The sequence below is a fragment of the Tyto alba genome, unplaced genomic scaffold, assembly GCF_018691265.1.
Source record: "Tyto alba isolate M040663 unplaced genomic scaffold, T.alba_DEE_v4.0 Super-Scaffold_1, whole genome shotgun sequence".
Classification (NCBI taxonomy): domain Eukaryota; kingdom Metazoa; phylum Chordata; class Aves; order Strigiformes; family Tytonidae; genus Tyto; species Tyto alba.
The window spans coordinates 14,747,635-14,775,139 of record NW_024881261.1 but is presented as its reverse complement, the minus strand read 5'-3'; the positions used below and the strand labels follow the sequence as shown (position 1 = coordinate 14,775,139).

At 38.3% G+C, this 27,505-nt stretch overlaps 1 protein-coding gene across 7 annotated transcripts in view; it reads right to left on the bottom strand.

Annotated features, from left to right (window-relative positions):
• Window positions 1-27,365, bottom strand: part of PCGF6 (polycomb group ring finger 6) — a 41,257-nt gene extending 13,892 nt beyond the window's left edge. For 2 of the 7 annotated variants that reach the window (XR_006165129.1, XM_042790587.1), the window contains exons 1-9: window positions 26,971-27,365; window positions 25,659-25,758; window positions 24,203-24,299; window positions 23,689-23,744; window positions 22,821-22,880; window positions 22,108-22,216; window positions 18,230-18,257; window positions 15,241-15,339; window positions 7,715-7,801 (exon numbers count right to left, since the gene is read on the bottom strand). Coding sequence is in view for 6 of the 7 variants with exons in the window: in XM_042790587.1 (XP_042646521.1) it covers window positions 7,715-7,801; window positions 15,241-15,339; window positions 18,230-18,257; window positions 22,108-22,216; window positions 22,821-22,880; window positions 23,689-23,744; window positions 24,203-24,299; window positions 25,659-25,758; window positions 26,971-27,258 (924 nt within the window). In the remaining variant the exon portion in view is untranslated. The other 5 variants (XM_042790580.1, XM_042790592.1, XM_042790604.1 and 2 more) reach the window with 5 other exon arrangements.
• Between the last annotated feature and the right edge of the window lie 140 nt (window positions 27,366-27,505).

Sequence of the window (27,505 nt, the reverse complement as noted above, 5' to 3'; positions counted from 1 at the left end):
CAGTTTTAAATTGGCTAAAATAAAGTTTATTTTACTGTTACAATATATAATCTCTTATCAACACAACTCAGTGTTTACAAAATAATCTCATTTTCTGCTGCATTTTAAACACTACTTTTATACAAACTTCAAAGGTAAAATAGGAATTTGTAGCTAGAAATGTTTTTGTTACACTTAAAAGCATCACAAGAATTACTTCAAACAAGACTTTTTTTTCTGATGGTGTCACCTTCACAGACAAACGGAACATTTATTATAAAGACCTGAGGAGGGATTCATGAAAGCTTTTTTTAGACAAAGGATGCCAGTCCTCTTAGGCTGACAGTGAGGAAGTGCATTTGAGCTAGCTTAGATGCTCTGAAATGCCTTACAAAGGAATCTCCTCCCCTTTCCCTACACAAACTATAGGGAAGGAAGGGAGCCTGGTGCATAACGGTGGCTTTCATGAATCCACACACTGATGACCTAGTAATGCAGCAAGGCCATAACACACAAAGCTCTGGTCCTTAATGCTGTGCAAGAAACCATGGAAATCTTTAACAGAACAAAATTTGAAGTATTACAGTTGTCACAAAACCCAGTATTTTAATATGTTAAAGTTACCTAATGTCCTCTGTGAATCTGTCAGTAACAGGCAAGCATTACTCAACCCTGGTCTCTACTACAATGCACTAATACACATTAGAAAGAGTGGAAAATGCTACTATTTTCATGACTGCTAGAAAGATATGTGCTAAAGTGAAAGGATTTATGTCCCTGCCAGTCGACTCAGCTGACAGATTTTACATGACTGCAGAATCAGGCTGACTGATTATTTTACATACAGCAAGCAGGTAGAAAGAGGTGCTACTTTTTTTATGCATAGTTTAACCAGCTTACAGCTAGCTCATCTCCATTAAGACTAGAGATGTATGATCCACCATTTGGTATAAGCCGAACTACCAGCAAATATATTTCCAGTGCAAATAAAATTGTCTTTCTTCAAGAAAAACAACTAAATTTAATGCTACTTCTCAAAAAACAATGCTTATGATGTGTCATTTTCTACCTATTTTGGTCTGCATTTCTAAAGTTCCCTTCCTCTCCCCAAATCACATCTGAAGACAGGTGATCACAGTACTTTTTTTTTTTTTTTAGGCAAATGACTGTCTCCTCCCCAGAATAAATTATACTGCCCACTGAAGATCATCCCTGAGAGCACTGTTCTAGCTAGACACTTCGAAAGCAAGCAATATCTCATAGCTTAGAGGAAAAAAAGGCTGTTTGCCCCATGAGATCTTGTGGTTTTAGAAAGTAAAAAAACGCAGCTACTCTGAGCATTTAAATTCCCTGAGCTGAGTGAAATTTTAAGATAGTAATTTGTAACACAAAGCATAGTAACATCTATAGCTGTAGTTACAGAAGCTGTAGTTTTTTTACAGTGGTAAAGTCAGACACTAAATTACAAGCATACAGCAGTTAGTGGTGGTTTCTTTTACTTGCTTCCTGTCACAGGAAATATGATGGCCTTCTTTGGTGAAAAACAGCAGTGAAGAAGCTTGGTGACTTCGGATTCTTTTGCCTTCTGATTCTTTTGCCTTCTGATATTCTAGCAATCTTTAAGCTACAGGTAGTGGAGATACTACCAGGCCATAGTGTAGTACAAGTAAACCATCCTAGAGAGTAGAGAAAGAAACTGTATCACCATTCGACTTCACTTTCTCCATGAAGCATTTCTGTCACTGCCTGGTATGACAGTGACTGCCTGGCAGAACCTCAGCTTCAGTCTCACTCGCCATTTCATACCATGTCCCTTCCATATAGTGAATGAAGGTTTTGAAATATCAAGGCAAATAATTATATTCCCCTCTCTTCTTTGAGATGGAGAAGAATGTTTAAAAAAAAAAGTAAAGTATTTGAAGTTATAATGAAATTATTTCATCTTCATGCAACAGGGTCTCATTTACAACTCATGCTGCTTTCCACATGATACTGTGGGGCAGAAAAAAAAAAGTAATCAATTAAATAGTTCTAGAAGGTGCTGCCAAAAGCTGTACTGGAAGAGTCCAGACTACCACTACACATTTATTAAATAATGAATACAAGGAATAAAAAACCCACAATAAACTAATAGGGGGGTGGTTTCTGAAGTCATGTTTCTCCTCTTCTGAGCCTGCTTCACATAATAAAAAAACCCTTTCACCTGTGAAACAGGACAATTCCTGACTCATTAATCTTACTTGTTTCACTTAATTCACACACAGCTGGTGAAAAGCCTCATAGTTCATTTGCTTCCACCATTGGTTCACTGGGAATCTGACTTGTTGCATTAGACCTACTTATACGGACAGGTTCTAGTAAGAGTGTTCTTTTGAAGAGAGAACTACATTAATCACAACTGACATGTTAGAACTTCTACCACATTTTGCTTCTGATGTTTTTGTCTATTAACATACAAGATGCAAGATGTTATGTTGCAGAGCAGTTACACAGTTCTGTGCGAGCACATTCAAAAAATCTATCATTAAAAAGCTAATTACAAACAGCAACAGGACTGTCACCACTTTACAGGTTCTGTATTATAATACATTAACAACAGAAAGTACTGTATTAGTCTAAACACAGTGTTTTTGAAGAATATAGATAATTTTTTTAAACAATAATTTGTTACCTATGTAAAAACAATTTTGACTGGTTGGTGTAGCCTCAACTACTCAGAAAATTCTCTGAGCCATTTTACATTGGAGAAAATTTAAGATTAAGAAATTGACCTCAAAAAGACTCAAGAGGACAGAATGTGCTCTTCCATGCCTCCATGACATGCTCTTTTTCTTCCCTTGGGAATTCCTTTCAGACAGTGCTTATCAACACTTTTACATTCTGTCTAGAAGATGACCTCTTATTAGAAAAACAGGCTTGTTTTGCCTCTAGTGCCAAAGCTCTTTCAGCTGAAAACCACCCTAACTGCTGCTGTGTATAATTATTTCACTCTCTTCTACCATTAGTTTCTTTAACTTTGTCTGACAGCTAAATGGTGCCACTGAAAATAAAGCTGCTCTTATGGGGAAAAGAAAAAAACCCCAAGTGTAGTATGTTATTTTCAAGGAAAAAATAAAGTGGAAGAGCTACTGGAGTTTTCAGATGTGATGGTGAAAGAAAACAGATTCCTAACAAAGGAGAACAGATCTGTAACATCAATACTTTGATCAAATTAGCTAACATGCTTCACTAAGTAAGACCTGAAGCTTCCCTTCTGGCTACAGATTTTGCCCTTTACTCAAAGAGGAGATTAATAATATAACTCAGGAAAAGCGGGCACCAAAAAAGGAACCAATTAAAAAAATATTTTTTTTAATTTAAGGTCCTAAAAATGGCCATACCAGGGCACGCCAAAGGGCTACCTAGCCCCCTATGCTGAAAGTCTAGATAAAAATACATGATAAGGGCAAGTATGCTACCTCCCTATACAATTTTCCAATTTCAAAAGCCTTTCTCAGGAAGTTCCCAAGCCACAACTTGCAAGTATCTTTGTAGCAAGTGTCTTCTGATGACTCTTCTTCTATGAACTTTATCTGTTGCTTTTGAATCTACTAACTTCTGGCATCCACAAGTCAGATCTAAGGGAAATAAAATCCAAATGCTTTGCATCCCTGGACATGGTGATATCAGTCATATGATCAAGACTGAAGATCCAAAAAAAGGGATTAAAATGCAGGCACTGAGAAAAGTGGATCAAAGTATTCTTTTATAAGAACTGACAAAAACAGCCAGAGGGGTCATGTTGGTAAACGAGGACAGCACATTAAAACACTTATAGAAGAGACTACAGCAAATATACACGATCCTGAACTCCACAGCTACAGGTAATACAGACGGCTTCTGAGAAACAGCAAATGTACTCTGTGAGTCTCATGCAGCTTCGCTTTTGTTTAAACGATTCTTACGATGACAAATGAGGGCCTAGTGTAGGGTAGATGCCAATCAACCTTAACTTTAATGGACAGGAATAAAAAAACCCCTATTTTATTCAGGTGGTATTAGCGCCAGCTCACTAACTTTCCTTCATCTTCTCATCCTGTTAATAACCAGAAATTCATTGCTGACACCTAAAAGGATACAGGAGGAAACAGAAACTTTAACTCATGCACTCAGTGCCTAGCATAAAGTGGGATGACTGTGTTGCAATATGAAGACAGAATCCCAATTGTCCTCATTTCTTCTTAGGAAGAACAGGTACTAGGAAGTCACTTATGAACCTCTTGGCACATAGTATGTTGTTACACCTTCACAAAGGTATACTTACTTGTGCCTGCTAGCTACTTCAATAGTGAAAATAAGACACATTCAAGCTTCCTTTTTTGGAGAACTGTGGTCAAACCCAGTTTTCCTTCTATGGCAGAGCTTCTTAAAGTAAATAAATATTTATACAAGAAGGAAATGCTACAATGTATACTTTGATGAATGAGTTTTCAAATGCTACATTTGGCAGTAGGACATTTAAAGAAATTATTTATCTAAAAAGGAAATATCCCTGTTAAGCCAAAGGCCAAACCCACCGCAATTCCTTCTGTACAAAGAGAAACCAAGAGTTAACCAACTACTAGCATTGCTTGCTTTGTAATTATTCACTTTTAAAGTATTATACTTTTCTATATATGTTCAGCTGCTTTCTCTAGATACTGTCCTTAAGAGGAAACCCAAACAGAGAATGAGCTCTCACTGCTTATTACAAATCTTAAAGCAGGCTCAGACATGCTCAAAAGAAAAGCAAAACTCTCTAGTGTTCTTTGCTATACTTTTGTGAACCCGAACTGAAAAAAAAAAAAAAAAAAAAGAAAGAAAAGAAAAGGATCCCACCTGTTACACCCAACTATAAACTTTAGAGTGGAACTGACAGACCTAAACATCACAGTATATACAACTTTCAATGTTATAAAGAAGAGGAGCAACAAAAAGTGCCCCGCTTTCCAAATTCAATATGCCCACAGCAAAGAATAAAACACTTCCACAGCTGACGTGTGCTACAGGATCACAGGAATTAAATTAGATCACAGCTTTTACTACCCAGTTCAGGAGACCTAAAAAATACAATAGCACTGGGTTACAAAAAGGTGAGAGTTACAAAGAGACCATTATAATCTGTGAGACCTCTGTGCCAAGGGCCAAGGACATAAAGGAAGCCACTCTTTTTAGCTTTTCCCATGTGTGAGCTCATTATATCCATCAGTGATGCAGAGCTCTGAAAGGGCTGGTTTCAGACAAGTGAAAATAACTAGCAGCTTGGATCATGTTGCATTTGTGCAGCAGAGGAGAGGAAGGTGATACAGGGAAGAAATTATTTCCCCATACCGTTAGTAACAAGCTTCCTTTCTCAGCTACTCGATTGTACTCTTAATTACAGGCAGATGTCAACGCTTGGTAACAAAATTGAGCCTTTTAAAAATTTCTATCAGTGCCTCATTTCTCCTCCTTGCAGTAAATTGTTCAAGTTTTACAGTATCTTAAAAGTTAAGCGAAATTGCTTCTCTTTCAAATAAATTTCGTGAAGCAATTTTTTAATGTTTTTGCCCCAAACAGAGCTAGAAATCCTATTGTCAGCTAAGAAAGATTCAACCAACCACCCAGTTTCAGAAATGTTAAAATATCTTGAGATCTACAACATTAAACAAGATTTATTCCTGATTTTTTTTAGCTTTCTATCAACTACTCAGAAACTAGTATGTTAATTCTTTACATTCAACCCCTAAAATTAGTTACCTGTTTATTCCAATTAAAACAACCCAAGCAGGTTACTATGGAGCCAGTATTAGGAATATTTATTTTACCATCAGATCACACTTGATCTTCCCACGATTGTTGGAAAGGCACACAGTTATTCAGAACAGCTAAAATCCTGCTAGCTTGCAGCTATAGACTGCAATTTACTGAGGCTCCAAGGCATCATTACATATTGTAACTCAGTAGGAAAAAAAAACCCAAAATCTCCACAAAACAATCTTGAGCATTTAAGAACCATTTAGGAGGAATATAAAAGCCCCTAAAAAAAAAAAAAAAAAATCACAGTGATTATGGTCCAGAAAAATACATCACACACAACATATGTTATGCTGCATTGCATGAGAAGAAACCTCCAATGTAAGTGCTGCCAAATACATGTTAAAATTAATGCCTTTGGCAAAGAGAGAGAAACTTATCTGCAATTTAAAAATCACTTTTCTCAGCAAAAAGAATAACTGCTGACATGAATGAACTTGCAACTGAAAAATGTGATTCAGAAGAGCACTTGTTTTTTTCCTCCAATGGTGACTGTACTCATCTAAATAAAAACACCCAGTGTTATTCCTTTAAATGACTTTGCATTGGGTAAGTATCTACTGAACTATTTTTTTAGCATGGAGCATCTACCACCAATCTCAGAAACCGGTAAATGACAAAAGCAGTTCTGCAGAGTGTTTCAGCATCACAGTGAGGGCTGTTAGGGGTATTCCAAGCTCCAGCACTGGTATGGAAAGGCTGAAAAGTTACTAGGGCACAAGATGCCCTTGGAGCTTAACGTAAAATCCACCAAATGTTCCTCTCTAGTTGCACTCTCACTGGGCCAGGACAATCATGCCCCTCACTGAATTTCAGGCCTTGGTAAAAAAGGAACAACCCTTACCACTCTTAGACTTGACCTATCTAATTTTTAATGTCTGCCAACACTAGCATGAACCACATACATCTGCCCTGACTGCAGGATCCTTCCTAGTTATTCAAATCAGGTACAGGTGACCAAGTGTCCAAGATACCTCAAAATCAGCTTTCCACTTCTTGCCCCTGACAAAAGCCCTCTTGTAGCATGAAAGGGCAGCAGAAAATTTAAATGTAAAAGATTGTACATGTGTGTCCATAAACAAGTCAAGAGAACTGAATTTGCTACTTTTTTAGCCCTTCTGAATTCTGCTCAGCTTGCTTTCCAAATAAAATTCCAATCTAAATCTTATTTCTTCCCACTGTATTAAACATGAACTTTTCACACTTCCAAGGTTAGATTAATATATAGCTTACTATACATCACGATTTTACATCTACATCTTACTATGCATTGGGCAGACTACTTCAATGGGTTTGCTGCGCTTCTAAAATGGTGTGACCCTTCCTATTACAAAGATGCTTGAAAAGATTCCCAAGGAAATAAAAAAAATCGCTTATTTGCAGAGCGTGCAGCACTTAAGACAGTAAGTTATCAACAAAAAATATTTGGCTATACATTCATGCTGTGACAAGGATCAGTATAATATGCATCAAACATATTAATAGCATTCATTACTCTGTATCTTTGGTTTGTGCTTTCATGAGCAAGTTTATTCCCCTCACCAGTCACAAGGCTAGTCTTATTTCGGATGCTTCAGTCCTTTGACTTCTTGCAGAGATACAATTGCCAGGGAGGAAAATAAAGACTGTTAATTGAAAGGCTGAGTATAATTTATCACTGATAAGATAGCAACTTATTTCCAAATAATAATAAAAAAACCCCCACGAAAATCTCGTATCTAGAACGTCATCAAAACCATCAAGAACACTCCTAGCACACAGTATACTTCTCAACTCCATTTATAATATAAAAAACATTTTGCATAATCTGGATTTTTGAAGTGACTTCTTCAGACAAGTAGGTGCTACCTGATAGCTTAAGAAAGAAGTCTTCTATTTTAAAACAGAAAACCCAGAGCAAAGCCCCAGTTGCCACACATACCTGTACTGCACTCTCTCCTATGGCTTGACGAATTTCCCTCAGTGTCTGGTAGTGTTCTAGGAGGTGATCACCACATATTATGTCCACCTGTGAAAGAACACAAACATGGTCAAGTCCAACCTACCTTTGCACTAGCAAAGCAGCACCTAAGCCCTTCCAGTTTGTTTAGAAGAGGTCAATTCTAGCATGTTAGACACTAAAGCCATCCTTACCTTTGTTGTCCACATGTATTTAGCATGCACAGCACTGCTGCACTGCCATAATGCCTCTCACCCCATGCCCCTGACCTGGGGCTTGCATCTGGAACTGAGAAGACAGCTTATTGTTTCACTCCCAGTTTGGTGTGTCTGCTGAAAAAAGCTGTTTAGTAATAGCTGCAATGAATTTCACGTGAATTTAGATCATGTATTAAAATGATCCGACAAATATCCAGAGTCATTCATCAGTTGGAAAAGAGGGCAAGCTGTTTGTACCACTGACAAAAAATGAGCCATTGCTACCCTCATTCTTATCTTGAGTGAGAAAACATGTGAATGAGTCTGTTCAATGTGACTGTTTGGAAGGAAGTGTTTTAATAGAAAAGAACAGCTCAAAAGCTCACTGTATGCCACTGTCGGCAATTACATCACCAGTCCTCCTTCAAAATGCAATCAATACTTCTGTGATGCAAGTGAATGGCTTATTCAGCAATTCTAAACAATGTCCTCTACTACAGCTAAACTATGTCCATGGTGTCTGCAATTCCAGAGGTGGCACTTGTGTTAAGTATCTGCCCACAAAACCAGTAATTTTTTTTGGAAAAAAAAAAAAAATCATACTAAGGTATTCTGAATTCTTTGCATTGATTATTATGAAAAATAAGCTGCTTTGTAAAGTTACGATGAATTTACTGTACATAATGTAAATGCAGTCTCTAACATTCCAAATTAGAACAGCTAACACAGCACTGTTTCTCTCTCAACTGCAGCTTGGTTACATTTTCCTTATGAGCAATTTCTAGATACAGAAATTAGAGGGCTCTCATCTATGAATTACAATGACAAAACTTCAAAATTAATGTTAAAGAGCATTGACAATGAGCGTTCCCACAGCTTTCTGCAAGGAAAATGTCTAAGCTCTGCCACTGCAGTAGTCAGGGAGCATAATGCAGTATCATTACATATTCTCTTATATGGCCACTTTCCGTTACAGGATGCACTCTATGCTTCAGTGTCCTGGGTTGAGTGAGTGGTGGGGTTTTTTTGGTGGCAGGGGAGGGGGCTATAGGGGTGGCCCTCTGTGACTCAAGTTCTGGACTCCACGTGGCTGCGTGGTGGTTGGCTGCCAACCAGGCTCAAACCTCGACATTCAGCTATTCATTTGCCCTGGATTTACGCTCTTCTGCATGTAGACACACTATCTCTTTCTTGTTCTCCCTAAAAGATTTAGGAAGATTTAGACATCATGCTGGCAAACTGTGTTGTTCTGAGAATCAGAAACACAGGAATTCTACTCCTTAGAGGCTCAAAAAGGGCTAATTTACTTCACTTCATGTGTATAGTACAAGAACAATGTAGAATACTCTGTTCACGTTAGGTTGAATCTTAACATGCAGAAGATGCAAACTGCTTAGTAATACTTCTGCTTTTAGCTTCTAGGAGGAAACCAGTAAGTAAAACCTAATCTGGATATAACATTAAATAGTGATTAGATACTGATCCATATATACACAGATGTATATATATTTGACATCAACATTTAATGTATTTAACCCAAACCCTGAAATAAATATATTTCTTTTTCTTTTTGAAAGCCAGTTATAGTTCTTTCTGCTGTTACCCACCCAATCTAGTCTCTACAGTTATTACTGCAGGAAGACAGACACGTCTGCTTTGCCTTCCAGTGATATATGAGTTTAATGACTTTTGCTTCATAAGCTTACTTTTATAATTTTCATACCATAAGGCACTGCGTGCTGGGTTTGTGTGGTGGGTTTTTGGTAGCCAGGGAGGGGGCTACAGCAGTGGCCCCTGTGAGAAGTTTCTTGAAACTCCCTTGACTCCAAGTCTGACCCACCTCTGTGCCAAGGCCGAGCCAGTTAGCGATGGTGGCTGTGCCTCTGCAATAATGTATTTAAGTGGGGGGAACCTGGGAGAAGGAGTGGAAGTTGTAAGGGCAAGTTGCGAGGAAGACAACGATACGAACACTGAGGTCAGTGGAAGAAAGGAAGAAAGGGGGGAGGGGAGGTGCACCAGAACAGAGACCCTCCACTGCAGCCCATGGTGAACCGGCAGGGCCACCCCCCTACCACCATGGAGGTCCACGGTGGAGCAGAGGCCAACCTGCCACCCGTGGAGGACCCCATGTTGATGCAGGCAGCTGCGCCTAGGAAGGCTGGGACTCTATGGGAAGAAGCCCCCACTGTTGTAGTGTACTGCAACACATGGGGGTGACTCATGCCAGAGCAGCACTGGAACAGATGCTGCCTATGGGAAGGACTCATGTTGGAGAAAGTTTGTGGAGGACTGTCTACTGTGAGAGAAGAACGATGCTGCTGCAGGGGAAGAATGCAAGGAGTGTGTGTCATCTCCCACCCCGAGGAGGAAGAAGTGGCAGGACTGACTGCACCTCCCATTCCCTGCCCCCTGCACTGTTGGGGAGGAAGAGGTACAAAGATTGGAGAAAAAAAAAAAAAAAAAAAACAGAAACAAACAGCCTGGGAAGAAGGAAGGGGTAGGGGAAGGTGTTTTAAACATGTGGTAGTGCTTCTCACTGTCCCACTCTGTCTGTTAAGTGTTGTTGTTGTTAGTGTTTGAATTAAATACTAACAACAATTTATTTTTTAACAACAAATTCAAAAAATTAATTTCTTCTTCCCCTAACAAGTCTCTTTTGCCCATAATGGGTGAGTCATCCTTCTCTGTCCTTATCTCAAATTCTGGAGCCTTTTACTTTTTTTCCTTCCCATTCCTGAGGGGGAAGGGGTGAGTGAATGGCTTTGTGGTGCTGCTGCCCTCTGGGCTCAAACCAGGCCACGCTGAAAGCTCAATCCTGCTCCCACTGAAACATATATACATACACATTTTATGTATTCGACAGAAACAGAAAATCTAATCTATTTGCCCAATAGAGGATGCAAATATTGTCAACTGCTGACAATCTTTCAAAACAGAATCAGAATGCTTGTTTGAAAATATCCCACTGTTGATACTGCTGTTCCAGTTTCAAATGGTAGTCGTGAAAAGATCCCGTGTCTTCCAATAAATTGAGAAGTGTTTTTCACATTTACCATGTTAGAATGCTCTGAACACCAAGTGCCTAATCTCCTCATTCTAGAACCAAAGCCTGAATTTCTGCCTGCTAATTGTTACGCTAGGATTCACTCTATAAGGACAAGAGAATAAAACATACAGTGAGAAAAATTTCAGTTCAGTGTGAAAATCAGTTGTGAAATGTGTCTCGGGAATCCTTGTATCATGCAGGAATTAATATATTCTATTACAAGAAAGACACCAGCAAATCCTATAAATTTACTACAATTTCAACTGACTGGTAAAATTGAAGCCAGCTAGTATTTGTAGCCAGTGAGATGGCAGTAAATATAGTTTGACCCTTTGCTGAAAGGAAACATGAAGGTGTAACTGCTGAATACTCAATCACTTCTCTTAAAATACTTTTTAGAATGAAGAGGCCTTTTCCATTTTCTTTAGCTTGCTAATAGAGCTATTTCTCTAAAAGCCACAATAACAGACAATTATAAATTAATACTCACCAAGTAAGAGATAAAAATGGAAAACTTTCATGTAGGGGATATCCTGCATAAAGTTCATCCAAAGGGGGAATTTGGCCCCGAAAGCAGTAGATCTCAATCAATAGTTTCTATGCCAACCCATATTATCCAAGGAAGGACAAGGAAAACGCAAAGTTCCAGAGACTGACATGAGTTTTTAGGCTAGTTTTTCAAAAAAGCTGGTAAAGCTTTTTATTTCCTCTGGCTGCTAGTTACTTTTCAAAGGTACCAGATACTTCTATTCCAGGGTCTAAAACTGGCATAAAGAAACTGCATCAATGACACTGTATGATCACAGACTTTTTTTCCAGTCTATCCCCAGACTGCAGTTTACAAACACACACTTTCAGGAATGCACATCTGATTATGGAACATTTCTAGTCCATAAGCTACATTAATGCCATAAGATACATTAATGCAATCAGACCAGCTGAGTTGCAAGTCTTTCAGCAGTTTCTCTTGTTCTTACAGAATGAATGACAAGGATAATGATGCTGCAGGATGACCTCAAAGGAAATAACACTTTAAAGAAAGCTTCTAATTTTCTCCCCACTCTTCAGCAGAGTACAAACTATACAGATGTACATCAGGTGTCGAAGCCAAGTACCTAACGGATTCCAAACACCATAGCCTGTATTTAGCTCAAATGTTTGTTAATAATAGCTAAGTAGGTATTTCAGTTGCTCAAAAATTATTTTCACCACAGCGAACAAATTCCAGCAAGAATACTCAAGAGAAACCTTGTAATTAAAAGTATATAAAAACACATTCAAAAAATTAACCATTGACCAAAGCACAGGGATCAAAACAAAGCACCAGAAAGAGTAAACTAGTCTGTCAACTCAAGCAGTAGATAAAAATAAATGAAGCCTTAACCTTTCAGATAAACTAGGAAATAACCCATTTGCAAACTCAAACACAGAAGTCTGAAAATAATTTGTGGCTTCAGACTAGGAAAGAACAACAAAGGCAATGGCTTCAAAACTGCTTTTTAGACTTTTATATAAAACTGTCACACAAGCCAGATGGCTTATTTCACATTTCCATTAACTTCAATCCAACCCACTTGTGTAGGTCAATGAAGGGCAAGTACTAGCTAATATTCCATATGCACAAATTAAGTCAGAGGTCTAAGTACAGTCAGTAGTTCAGGAGAATGAGTAACATACTTTCTACCACTTCGTCACTGAATCAGATCAAACAGGGAACAAGTAAGACATTCTCAAATAATACTTTTGCAGACTGTCAAACTAAGGTGATATTCAGTAGGAACTGACTGCATTCACAAAATTACCACAGGTGGCATCCTCACTAAAAGTTTCAACAATGAAAACAAGAATGCAATTGATATACTGAAGAGAAAAAGGAGGAAAGACACTGTGCCCTCCTTACAGTCAAATCTTTTGAAGTCCCAGGTAAGGCACAATTAAACACTGTGGCAGTAAGTTTTCTGTAGATAAATGTGGGGAAAAAATACTGTGAATGCAGTGCATTTTAGCTCAATAGTGCCTTAAACGTGTATTTCTGAAAGAAATTTCCTAGCTTGCCAATGGAATCTAGTTCTTGGACTCTAGTCCCAAATTGAGCGCACCAAACTCATTATATTTATATGAAAAATTAATTATTTTGGGTAATAAAGAACTGGAGTTAGAAATCAAGCTTGCTGTCCTAAATTAGCATCTATTTCCTTCTTTAACATACTTTGGGGAAGCCTACAGGAAATGAACCACTGCAACCCTCACCTCTCTTCCAAATTTCTACAGTAAACTAAAAAAGCAGCCAAGTACCCTCTTCATTTACACTCTTTGCACTTATGTTTTACAGCCTATTTCCCTAAATTCTTCTGCCTGTGCTAATTTATATTCAGGTCCTTCGTGATTTTGTTTTATAGTTTCTGTTTTATTAGCCATCATGGGAAGTTGGAGGAAGAGAAGATTCATTAGGTTTATTAATCTTCAGTGACATATCTGACATTTCATTCGCTTTCTGCGTGTTTACGAATAAACCGTCAGCTTCAGTTCTGCATACTAAAATGAGGTTACAGCTCAGTACATACACCTATTTCATCTTAAACCTCCATATGACAAATAAATGATCAATCAGGATATGAAAAATACTTCCTGCTTAATTTCCCTAATTTCCCAAACTTAAAAATAAGCCTGAGTATCTTCAAGAAATCAGTCATTTGTGGCATGAATATCGACTACAGGTTTCCAGTGACCAAAAAAATACTCACTGAAAAAAAATGGGAGCAGATCAGTTCAAAAGGGAACAAAAAGCAGCCAAAGGATCTGACTGTAGAAGAAAGCAGTTTTAACATTTCCTCCAGACAGCAGGGCTTGCACAGAAGAGACCAAGAGATTAGAACTAGCCAATGACTGTGCCTTACTCCAGAATGGCAGAATGAATACTAGCAGAGATAAAAGTGACTGGGTCAGCATCAAGCAACATCTTGAGAAAGGAAGTCTATGAAATCATCAGCTTTTGAGACACAGTAAATGTTACCCATTAACAGTGGATCATATCATGTCTGGTGAAGTCCAAGTGGCAAGCAACTAATGGCAGAAAAATTCTCAAGTTATCTCTATTAGATGATCCCAAGGTTGCAAAAATCTGAAAAACATCCAACATACAGGCCTAGCTTGATTTCCAAAGATAGGTTAACAGCAGTTTCCATTACAGATGCCCAGTGCTCCTGAAAATTGAGATTCCAATATACTAAAGAAAACCCCAAACAACAAAAGAATTCCTTCCCCTCAAATAAACAACTACTAAGTTTATACAAGAAATTTCTCTAGCCTCATTCTGAAGATTCTTTTATTTGTTCAGAGTATCAAGTTGCCACCACCTGAAAGCTACAGAGACTCTCACCGAGAGGAAACTATCAAATTAAAAGACATTACTTCCTCAGAATTATGAATAATTTAGAACAGATTTGTTTTGTCACCACTGAAAAGGTAATCAGCATGAATAAATACTCATTACTTAGGCACAGAGTCATGCTGGACTGTCTCAGTTACTGCTGTATAAAAACACAGCCTTAACTCCAAAGCCAGAACTTAACTTCCACCATTTGCCTATTCACATCAGTATGAGCTTGATTTACCAGTAACTGACAGCTCTGAGAATCATTCACACATCATGGAACTCCTGTACCTTCTCAACTGAATAGCTGTCGAAATATTTTGAAGAACTGCAAACTGGTTTTGACTTGCAATTCCTGTTAAAATGGTTGAGAAATACAAAGTTAAATTCTTTTGTACCATATTCTGCTCCGTTGAATTCTGATTTGGAGGCATGTGCCTACATTTGCATTCATACTTTTCAACACATCCATCCACAGTATCATTCTTTCTTAGCCTTTGCTTCTTCAACATTCAATTAAATTTTACTCATTCCACTCCTACCTGTCACTGCTTTCATATCCTCCCACACTCACACACCTTCATGTCAGTTCTATCTCTGAAACAACAGTATCTTTTGGTTTTGACTTTCATCTGCTGAAATCTTACATGGCACTTTAGAAACTCTATACAAATAATAAAGTATTATAATGAAAATCTAAACGTGTTGCAAATTAGTTGGGAGAGTTGTTCCTGTTGGATCATAATTCAAACATTTTATTTTTCAATCCTTACTGCATTAAAGAAATCTAATATTACTTCTAGACTCTAATGAACAATGGAAATGTTCTGTCTGAAGCACAGGCATTACATTGATCACCACGAACTTCTAAGTGCCACTACCAGTGGCATACCTGACAAGTAGGGTCTAGATCCATTTTTCTTCTGAGGAATTTCTCCACATGTCCAATTGTTGCCTCCCCTGAAACACGTACAAACTTCTTTTCCAAAGGCTGCAAAGAATAAATGTAAAATTTTAAGACAATGTACATTTTTAGTCATCATCCCTCGTAAATCCCAAACTCAAATGAAAGCCCCAACTGAGGAAGACATCTTAAATTTTTGGACCCTTCTCCAATCTACTTCCAGATTACCTCATAGGGAAAGGACTGAACATGTATTAAGACTCCGGCTTCAAGCTTCCTGCTGTCTAAAACAACATTTAAAAATAACCAGCTACTGACTTCAGTCCTGTTTCACCACTAAAGTACCAGAGAACGATATTTGCTATTAGTTCTGCATAGAAATTAGCGTTATACAGCATTTTAAGAACTTCTCCCTCCAGAAGCATTTATTCATCAGAAGCACATGAACTATTTCATGAAGTTTCCTTATTTTCCCCAAGTCAGGCTTGTGTACCAAACATGAGTCAGATAATTAAACCACGTAATTTTATAATGCAAGGATCTTAAATCCTGTAGCATTCTAGAAGTATTATGGCTTGGGCTGGAATCAACTTAATAGTCCATGAAATTGCAGAATCAATTAAAATATATTACTATGCAGAACACAAGGGAAAGACTGGCCTGAAATCTTTTTGTATCATTTCTAAATACTTTCACAGTAAGGACTGCAATGACAAGACATTTCTTATGCCAGCCTCAAAAATTTTAATGGGCTTCTCTTCTATGGATAAAATTTTAAACAGCTGACTGGTGATATGGGCAGCTAAGTGAAGAGGCACAAAGGCAGAGCAATGACTGCATTCAGTGTGATAAATGGATTACCTTTTGTGTCAATTAATTGGATTTTTATGTTGACTTCAGTACAGCTGGGATTTACTATCCAGGTTCATCATATTCTTTCAATTTGAAAGAAGGGTCGGACAGTCATGGACTACCCTTGAATTCAATCATGAATTTAAATATGTATTCATGATAACCATGGTTTTGGAACAATAGTTTTGGAAGAACAGATAGAGTAAAGCATGGGAATAACATACAGCAAGGAATTTGAAAACACTGTACAAAAATACCAATTAAAAGATGTGGTATTTCTTAAAACTCACATAGATGATATAGAAGTATATGCATATAAGCTGACACTTTAGTCTACAGATAGTAGGATTATTTACAGCATAGAACTATTCACTGTAATGGTGGGCAGCCTTTCATCTTCAACATCCTCAGAACGCTAAAGTAAGTAGGCATATTTATGGCTTAAAAAGGGAAAAAACCCCAAAACCAACAACACTTACACACACAAAAATATATCCCTTTCCTGAATCGCAAACACTCCTTAATGAGTGTTTGTAAACTCCTTCAAGCCAAGTATCCTTTCTAAAAGGCAAAACTACTCCCACTGGAATGGCTTATTTCAGAGGAAATAAGTGTCTGACACAAATTTTAATATTATAACATGTAAGTTAATAAAACGGTTGAACTGTCCTACAGTCATTTTTGTATGGCCCAAAACGTAGAGAATAAAAAACAAAGCAGAAAGAAGGGAAAATATGAGACAGGAAGGGTGGGACGTGATACAAGGGCAAGATGAAAAAAAGCACTGAAATATAAGGGTAAGAAGAAGAAGCAATGCTGGGTAGGTGTAGGGGTGTAACAGATGAAGAAAATTGACTGTAGACATTTTCAGGAACATTTCCCCCCTTCTACAGATTAATTCTGATTTATGAAACTGTACTCACACTTCAACTCTGTGAAAATTCTTATTTCTGTATCTGAAAGTTTGAAATTGCCTGCTAAGCTCTGTCATAACAAATGCAATTAGTTAAAAATAGTAAGAATAGTTGCAATCAAATTTAACAAATCAGATTTGTGCCTGAAAATATATTGATTAGAAATCAACTCAGCTGAAAACATGAGGGAAATTAGTAAAATGGTACAATCAGGACAATTCATATTTAAGTTACTAACATGCTTTTTTCTCAGATTTTTCAACAGTAAAATTTTCCTGCTAACTGTACCAGTTAGGTGTCTCTCATATTCTACTATTCTGTATCATTCCATCTGTTGAGTCCTACAATTCCAATAAAATGAAAGATTAAATGCAGCATATACTGAGTAATTTTAAATTACTTCTCTTTCTTGCCCTTGAATAGAGTCTTGTTTTCTAAATGTTTAGCCAAAATAAGGGAATGAAACACTCTGAGCTTCTTTAACTACAGCATATGAAATCACAAAGGCAGCAAACAATGTGCAGCTCCTATGTGAATTTGTATTGAAGCAGCTCGGTAAGAAGATCTGTATGGGAAGAGCCATATTCTTTAGCAAGGATTAGGAATGCTACTTTATCAGAACAGCCACCACTCAAGACAACAAATGTTATTAGTAAAGGGATGGAAAAAAGATTAGGCTTTCTGCTGGCTAAGGAAGTATAGTGTGTTGTCTAGACAATTTGTATAATTTTTTGTTATATGTTTAAGCACAGATAAATTTATTATACTATTTTTATACCTTAGGCTACTCTTCCTCTGAATAACCTATGCAAGTTTTGCACTACAATTAGAGAATCTTCTTTAAAAAACCCAGCATTTTAGACAATGTCTACACCTTTGTTTAGCATTCCAATAAAAGCCATAGTAGTGTACCTTTTAGAAAGAGATGCAAGAAAAACAAGCTAGAATCACCTAGGTGAAATTCCATCTGTATCATTCCTATTATCCCACCAAAACTTTAATTATGTAGCTTCAGAAGCATTCTTTTCCTATTTGGTGATGCTATACAATAATAGGTTTGAAAGTACACTGTAATCCAAGGTTGGTTATTACTATGCCAATGAAAGTCCAGGCTGCACTCAGTGTAACAAAACCAAACTAAATTAAATACATTCAGGTTATACATACTTCTGAAGTAAATCTTAAGAGATAAATTCAAATTATATCTGTACCTTAAAATTCCCTGTGCCTTCATTAGCTCTGAAAAACAAGAGAACAATAAACACAGTCAATATTGCTAAGGTTAACAATTATTAACATCCTCATGCTCTTTATTATAATATTGACTGATTTAGCAGTCTGGCGTATCAAGGTTATTTTCCTAATCAGGCTCTTCCTTTCATTAAATTCCAACACATTTATATATCTTTTTCTCCTACCCTTTATTTGGTACTCTATTTTTCTTGTGAATTCCGCTATTTATGACTTCAAAGTTTGTCTACATTAAATGGAAGAAAAAATCTCAACATAAACTAAAACCATTTTTAAACACAAGATAACATTCATTTCAATAGCAGTAGGTTGTAGTATTAATGCTGCTTAAGCATCCATACTTCATCATCCTTGATATTTGGAACCTTAACAGACAGTACCTAAGAAGTTGCTGACAGAAAATGCCCAACCACCGAAGAGGCTTTCTGGGCCAGTTTTTGGCCTTCCAGACTATTTGTATCACTGGATTAATGCTAATGTTATCTAGGAACTCAGGGAAGCAGCAGTTGTTTCTCTTGAAGGTGTACGCACAAAGGCAGCAAATGACTAAATTCTCAGCTGGCTTCAACAGAGGTTCATTGATTTGCACAGTCTGAGCATGTGATCTACTACTGATCATCTATACTCTAGACCTCCATCTTACAGTGCAATGTATAAATTTCTCAATTAAGCATGCCCAATTCATGCCATTTCACTATTCGTACGTTGCATTAGTAAGTACGTACATATGAGAGGGGAAAAAATGCAGTATTTCATCACCCTGGAAGGGGCAAAAATCAAACATCACTATTGATCAACTATACTTCTACCAACCATTTGATACAGCAAACAAATTTATTTGCAATGTTTGTGCAGAACACACATTAGCATGTCACTTCAAGTTACTGTAATTAAGTATCTTCACCTCTAAATATGTACCAGCTATCAGAGTTAAGTAAAACTATATTAAACTTCTGCTACTGAAATTAAAGTTATTAAGAAACAAACAGAAAAGCTTTCTCACTACAGCTGTCATTTTCTTTGATACAGCTCCACAGCTGACTAGATATATACTCTAAAGACACAACATACAGTCAGACTTTCAAAATAACAATTTCTCCTGGCTGGTTCAATCTATTCCAAGTCTTCTTTATCCAAAATGCTTTCTTAATCTCTCATCGCCAAGATAAACTCTGATTTTTACTACTGAAGAGGAAAGCATATTAACCTTTAAACATATGAAGTCTAAAAGAAGGGCAAGGATTAAAAAAAGTCACTAAGTAAAATGCAAAGTAGATGCTGTTAAGTCATCATCCTTTCTTTGTTAGAAACATTCTGTGCTTCCTTCCATGTAAGTAACAAAAACACAGCAGTTTCACATAGTATAGATGGTATTTGCACGGTATTGACTGCTTTGCTGACAACATTGTAATGGAAGCTTGAAATAAAACTACCAGAAAAACAAATACAACAACACAGATTCAAAAGTCATCTCCTTTCACATACAGGCAAATACATATTTACTAGTTTTGAGGTCTAAGTTGCCTGACATCTTCCTCTCGCTTTGGAAAAACAAAAAACATATCTGCTGAGAATCACAGGAGTGGGGAAGTGACCAGGAGATCTAAACCAAAGTACTTTCACTACAGTGAGTTCAAACTGTACCTAATCCTGCAGTCCAGACAATCTAAGGAAGCTTTCCTACAGAATCACCAAGTGTTCCAACCAGAAAGGGACATCCTTGGAACTAAAACCTAATTCCTGTTTTTTGAAGTAATTTTACAGTGAAAATATTATCGAGAAAGACATGGGCCTGTTGGTGTAAGAGCATGTCCCCATATACCCCTTCACTCCATGTGCTCCCTCTGGCACCAGCCAGGCCAGCACAGCAGTCACTGGTAGCTGTCAGGCACATCCTTCAAACATGTATCTAGATGGTAACTTCATGAGATAAAGTCACAGCCAATGCGTAACAACAGCATATACATTCCTAACCCAACATAAATATATGGTAAATAGCATTAAATTTACTCTTTTATACCAAGATTTTAGTCAAATCATTTTACCTTTTGTTTGTATATATCCATTTAATCACATTTTACCCAATGGGGTAAAAAGCATGCCTGAGCATCAGGTCACTGGGACCCTGTACTAATAATATAATGTATTTTATACCACGGTCATTAAAGTGAAAAAAATCCTTTATAAGTACAATTAAAAACTATATTTAAATTAAGTTTTGAGTGTACAATACACAGTGGTCACATGCTGAACAGCTATATAATGTCTTTGCTTTTCTCTCCTGTTCAGCACATGGCTCCTGGCTTTACTTAGGACAATCCTGCTCTTAATGCAAAAGCATTAGCTCCCTCAGTCTCATTTCTTCAACACATTAATGTATTTCCTTACCATCCTACTCAGCAGAATGGCAATATAATACCTTGTTTAAAAAGAGGAACCTGAGACAGCCTGTGTTGAAAAGTAACCAAGAACTGCAAGTGCTCAATTTGGGACGTCCAAGATTGGATTAATCTGCAGAACATTTGATACTACAGTTTTAGTCACGACTCCCACTGCTTTCAGCTGTGTTTGTGAGCATTCAGCACTTCTGCAAGTCAGGTATAAAGAAAACAAACATCGAAATTAAGTCAGGTATGTGAATTCACAAGGACACTCTATAGTGTAGTCAGGCATTGTTCTCTAAAGGTTTAGCTCTAAGACCTATCTTCTTCCTGCAGACCCACACCTCATCCATTTAAAGAAATAATGAACCCACATGATGGGCAACACAAAAATAAAGCCAACAAAATAGAAAACCACACACCACCACATACCTGATCAAACTTTACACATGGAGATTTGTGCTGTACTCTGAATAAAATGAGACATAGTGGAGACACTGGACATAACACATAAAAAGGCTAGGACATAATGTCTACAAAGAGTGAGGTTGAATCAAAATGGTACGCTTTGCTGCTAGAATTTCCAAATTTCAAGTGCTTGATTTTACATCATTTGTGTAATAGTTTGCTATTATTATGCATTGGAGTTCTCTGGACATCTTGTTCAAAGTCAAGCCAAAAGCAGGCACAACCTGGGTAGAAGGGTAAGAGTTGCATGAGAGTCAAGCCACTTCCCCCCTACAATTGAGGTTCTGCACTGTGTGGTGCTAGCAGAGTAGTTACAGCTTTCAATCCTTTCTTAATCACCCACTCAGTCACTAACATATAAATCTGCATATGGATAAAGCAGTGCAATTTCTTCGTCTTGTGTTCCTGAAAACAAAGTGTTTGGGCTGGATTTCCGAACCCACAATCCATGGCAAAAGATGACTCATACAAAAGCTTCAGCATAATTCATGAAAGTCTGGGAAACTGCCAGGCAAACTTATTAGTGGACCATTACTGCTCCCACCTACAACATTTAGAGGAACACTACTCTTGCTGCCCAGGCTGAGGTTGCAGTCCCCGAGTTACATTAGCAAGACCCATCATAGTCAGCATTAATGGTACTGCCACCTACAGGCATTAAGAAAGTGTAAGAGATGGGTATTTCATCATTCAGTTTACTGAGACTCCACTACTTTGAAAAATAAAATTAAACACATGTAAGTTTTAAAACTACATTTTTTAGAATGCTATTTTCAAAGGAAGACACCTTACACATTTAATTACCTGCATCATCTAGTTACACATAGTTGGCTGTCACTATTGCACTGTAAGCCAAGACCAGCTCCCCATTGCTATTTGAGTTGGAAGAAATGCACATTCAGTGAAAACTAAGATACAGCTAATGGTCTGACACACACAAGAAGCACCCTCACATCAGCCACTTGCTCTTGTATTTTTCCACAACTCACCCAATAAACTCCAGAAGTATAGAGATGTCAAGTTCTGGTGGGATCCGGAATACGGAGCCCAGAACTTTTCGAGGTCTTCCTCTGCTCACTGGAACTGGCTGTGGGACAGCTAAAACATTCAAATAGCCAAAATGCAAACACAACTTGAAATAAAAGCAGCGTAAAATGCTAACATGCGCCAAGCAAAACAGATGAGCTCATAAGGAAAAAGAGCCCATGTAATTCATCCTATTTCTTTTTATTACTAAATCAGCTCTTTATACATTTCATGCTGTGTATCTGAACCAGCATTTTATTAGCTTTCAGCATAGCAGTTTTCCAAAGAGCTGTTCATTTGACAGTAAGACAAAAAATAACTAGAATAATCCCTCATCTGTCAACAGACTTTGAAGTCCTTATTTTCACTTCTTTGTAATGTCTATTACTTATTACGGGCCAGAAAATAAAATTAATGCACATTTTATATATATTTCCTGGCTGTAGACAAAATATAATGTTAAAAAAAAAAAATCCAACAATGACCTGGGCTTAAGTGCTGCCAGTTTCACCTATTTTTGTAATCTGAGAACTGTGACAAGTTCCAGTAATCAGACATATTTCTAATACTAAATATCTTCTTCAGTTGTGAGCGAATATTTCAAGGAAAGCCCTTAATAATAAATGGTAGAGTAACTATTTCCTTAACAGTGTCCTCTAAAGGGATTATAGCTCACCTGGTTTGGGCACTTCTAATCCTCTTTCTTTATAGAAATCATGCATTTGTTTTTTCTCTCCTGAAAAAAAAAAAAAAATAAATAACACAATATAGAAGCTATTGTAATGTTATTTCAGATGCTGAGAATATCCATATAGTTTCCAGTGGTCAGAGCAGTAAAAACTTTTCAAGTTCCTATAGACCTTCACCATCACTAGTACTCCATATGATGCTGGGACACTTAAGATACCCAGACTAAGAGTTTGTTAGTAAGAACTGGGAAGAAATCAGAGCAGCTGGCCATAAATTGTACTGAAATAGCTGTAAAAACTAGTACCTTTCTGGCTGTCATGACTATTTTTATACCAGCTATAGTCCATATATATCCACTAGATATGGATATTTCACTCTGTCCACCCAGGTGGACTGTGCAGATTCACTGACTCCCGAAGTTCAAGTTTAACTTGACATGAGACAGTGAACACATCTAAAATGAGAAAAATAAATGTGGCAGTGAGAAAAAAGTAAAAGCATTGTGAGAGAATCAGTCTTAGCAACTTTTCTTGAATTGATCCAAGTGAACTTATTAGATGGAATGATGTTTTCTGTACTTATACAAAAATATGAGGCATGACTATGAAGTATTAACTGGATGTTTATCTGTATACAGTGACAGCTGTGTTTCATAAGATGGGGTGCATACCACTATCCATAATAGCATTCAGCATCCATAAAGATGCCAGTTGTCATAGCTAATTCATTAATATTTGCAACCAAATGTTACAAAACTATTTAAAAGATTTCAGAGTAGAAATGGGACTCTGAATTACTCCACCTCCTGTTCAGTCTTTTCAATCTTTAGGTGGTAATAAAATAAAGGGACTTACTTTCCTCCAAATTGACAACTAATTTATAGACTATGTCTTGCAGTTGCCGGTCCAGTCTATTAAAGAGGAAAAAAAATGAAAGTGTTTTTGGTGCAATACAGATTGGTTTCCATTAAATTGTAACAGGTGCCAAATACACAGTTGAAATGTGACATACATAAGGAGTGACAGAGCAGCAACTCCGTATCTGCCTAAATTCATGCCCTGACAGCAGAGTTCCAACAGAAGCCATGTAAAGTTAAAAGTACCACTCCAAGAATTCATGAACAGTTTGAGAAACTAAAACTCAATTTACAGAGTTAATAAGCATACCATGCCAACAAAGCTTTATCTTCACTATTGAGATGAGATTTATACAAGAAAGAACACAATGTGTTTCTTTAACTGTTGTTTCATTTGAAGTAGGAAAGCACCACAAGTCTGTAAAACAAAACACTTAAAAGCAAGCAGCAAAACTCGGAAAAAAAAAAAACAAAACAAAACCAAAACTATAAAAATGTTATGAACTTATTACCTGATATTATAAAGGGGCTGCGTCTGATGTACAACAATATTGCATTTTGGACATCTGTTGCTATAGTAGAAGTGTCTCACTATGCAGCTTTTACAAACTGTAAAGAAAAGAAACCCCCGAAGAGTCACATGTCCATTATACAATGCCATCTGTTTAAGCAAGAGGAGCAATTACACCCAGACCTCTCAAATAAAATTTCTCAGAGACAAAATGAAATTGTTCAACTTTCAAACTCAAATAAACAGCAGGTCTCTGCCTGTACAGGATACAACACTCCTGAATATTCAAAGAATCCAACTAATGCAAAGGTAGCTGTTTAATGTTGTGACTGTGTTACCTAGAACAACAGTAGAGCCGAGACAACACAATATTGACTGCTGCAGACAAAAGGTTTGCTGAAAAGCACCCTACAAACAGCTTCAGCAGAATAATCAAGGTAAGAAATTATAATTCTGACATTGTATTTTACATGTACTTTAAAAATTTGTTAGGAAAGCAAGTGACTGGAAATACCTAGAATAAATAACCTACTAACTGTTGAATCAGTTCCATATCACCCTGAATACACCAAATTTTCCACAACATTTACCAGGAAACTTGTAAGGCATCACACTTGCACTTGCAACATTATGCTGTCCTTACCAACAGTTGTGCATCTTCCTAAATTACAAATAAACTGAATATTTCACGGTATATATCAACCTCGTAAACAGTGCCCCATAGAAGGAAAAAAAAAAAAGAAAGTTTTCCATCTGTGTGTTGTTAGCAGCTGGAAGGAGTACAAAGCTGAGATTCTTGGATTCAGGTAGGAACATGCGTGTGACAAAGAGTCAGCTTCACAGGATGAGTTTTATTAGCTTTGAGAGACAACAGTTCTGTCAGCAATGGAAAAACTGCTAATCCAACACAAGGATTGGGGGGAAAAATAACCAGATGAGCACTGAAGTCAGTTTTTTATTATCCATCTACTTCTATTCATTGGATTATCGACTAACTGTTCCATGGGTGCATATAACTGTTCTGAACTGCTATTTCCACACACACACTTACTGAGTTTTATGACTTTACAGTCTCACATCAACAACAGTTTAAGAAATTCTCTAGTCCATTATGAGCAGAGCCACTCAACCTTCCTACCTGTTATATACTCAAATTCCTAGAGCCCACTTAAAAAAAAAAAATATGTAGTAGCTCTATTTTTTGTTTTACTTGGGCTTTATCTTTCCCTACATCTATTTCCCTCTTAACCCGGGAAGCTAAACTTACTTCATGATTGATTTAATGATTTTCTGATGCTTAAAACATCCACAAATATGATTTTCCTTAAGGAACAGAATAAACAGCACACACGCTCACTTCAAAAAGAGAATTATCTTTGTGAAGCCAGAACATCTCAACAGCTGATTTTTGTTTGAATTTGAAACTAAACTCTCAGAATGACAATGCTGATACTTACAGGTGTGCAGACATTCTGTAATAGTTGTAGCATCAATAAAGTAACCTTTGCAGATGGAACACAGGATGTAAGGGGTCAACTCTGCGAGGTTTATCATACGCTACAAACAAAGACAGTTTGTAAGAGTCTGAATACACAAGTGAAGCCATGGCATTTCCTGATTGCAGCTTATAAAAGATTTCATGGTTTAAAAAAGTCCAGATCAACATGCTACAGAAATGGATTTTCCTAAGAGGTCAATCACTCTCTCACATACAGCTCTTTTCTAAAGAGTTGGATCTAGTCTTCTGAATCGACCTTTTTGTGAATGGCAATGTTACATGAATCATACCTGAAAAGCAAACTATAAATAATTCTCGTGGGAAAAGTTATTTCAAACTCTTTAACAGAATATCAAATAATCAGCAAGCCTGAAGTAGATACTGGTAGCAAATAATATATTTATTTGAAAATGCTCAGCAAGTGCGTTGGGGCCCCCAATCAAGATATATAACTAGTGCTGTCTCTTGTTTCTACACACAGGGATTATACAGATATGTATTAAAGCAAAGACTGAAATCTCACTGCTCTGAATTCCGGTTATGAAGCACATCTATCAGGAACACATACAAGTAGTTTCACAACATTTTTCCTGTTGGAAGTCTCCCGTTTCAAAAAAGAAAGAATTTATTTTGTAGCAATCATCTGAGATCAGTCTGAAAAAGGTAACACGTTAGATTGTTATGTTCCACTTCCTCTAGTCTCAAACACAAAGGGGCTTTCTTTCCCTCAATGACACCATTCTTTTCGCTCACAGGCCGCTGTTTACCGCCCTCGCAGCTACGCCAAGAGTTTGTGAGGGCTTCGTTTATATGAGACGGATAAAAACGAACGTGGGTAGTAATAAAAAGCCAACTACCATACAGCTCACGCTGCCTAAGCAGGTGTCCAGATTCGGACCTGGAACTTTTCAGAAACCCCAAGAAGCACGTAAGTTGACGTCCGCTGCTTACAGGACCCGTCTGAAACTCGCTGGCTGCTGCGGATGCCGTACCTCGACCGAACACGCTGCGCTTCGCGCCTCCCCGCCGCGGGGTAGGCCGCCCGTCCCGCCACCGATCCGCCCCGACCGGGGCCCGCCCCAGGCAGCCCGTTCCCTCCGCCATCGCGGCGCCGAGAAACGCGCACGCACCCCTCTCCCCCCCGCCCCCCGCACGCGCCCCGCCGGGCGGCGCGGGGCACGCCGGGAGCGGGGCCCGACGCGCAGCGCAGCCGCCGCTCCGGTGGCGGCCGGTGCGTGCCCTCGCCTCGCGGAGCGCTTCCCCGCCCTCACCTCCCGGTCGTCGTCCGAGTCGAGCTCCCCGTCGTCCATCCCGAAGCGAGCCCCGGGGTCTCCTTCGAGCTCTTCTTCCTCCATCTCCTCTTCCTCGTCATCTTCGTCGTCGTCCTCGTCGCCGCTGGACTCGGAGCGGCTCCGCTCGAACTCGAAGGGGAGGGAGCGCGAGCCCGAACAGCTAGGGGCCCCCTCCATCTCCTGGTCCTCATCGGCCGGGCCCGCGCCTGCTCCATCCCCGCCCGACAGCCCCGAGACCACAGAGCCGACGTCCCCCTCCGTGTCCATGGCTCGGGGTGGGGGGCAGGGACCAGGGCAGCCGCGGGACCGCCCGTCGGCCACCCGCGGGGGACAGCAGGAGCGACAGGCAGCCCGTGCGGACCGCCCCTCCCCCGGCGCATGCGCTGCAACTGCACGGGGCGCGCTGGGAAATGTAGTTTTAACGGACGAGGTGCGCCACTGCGCATGCGCTTATCCTCAACCGGCCAGTAATTTTTATAGCCGATAGCTTGATTCTCTCAGTTTTCTTTACACG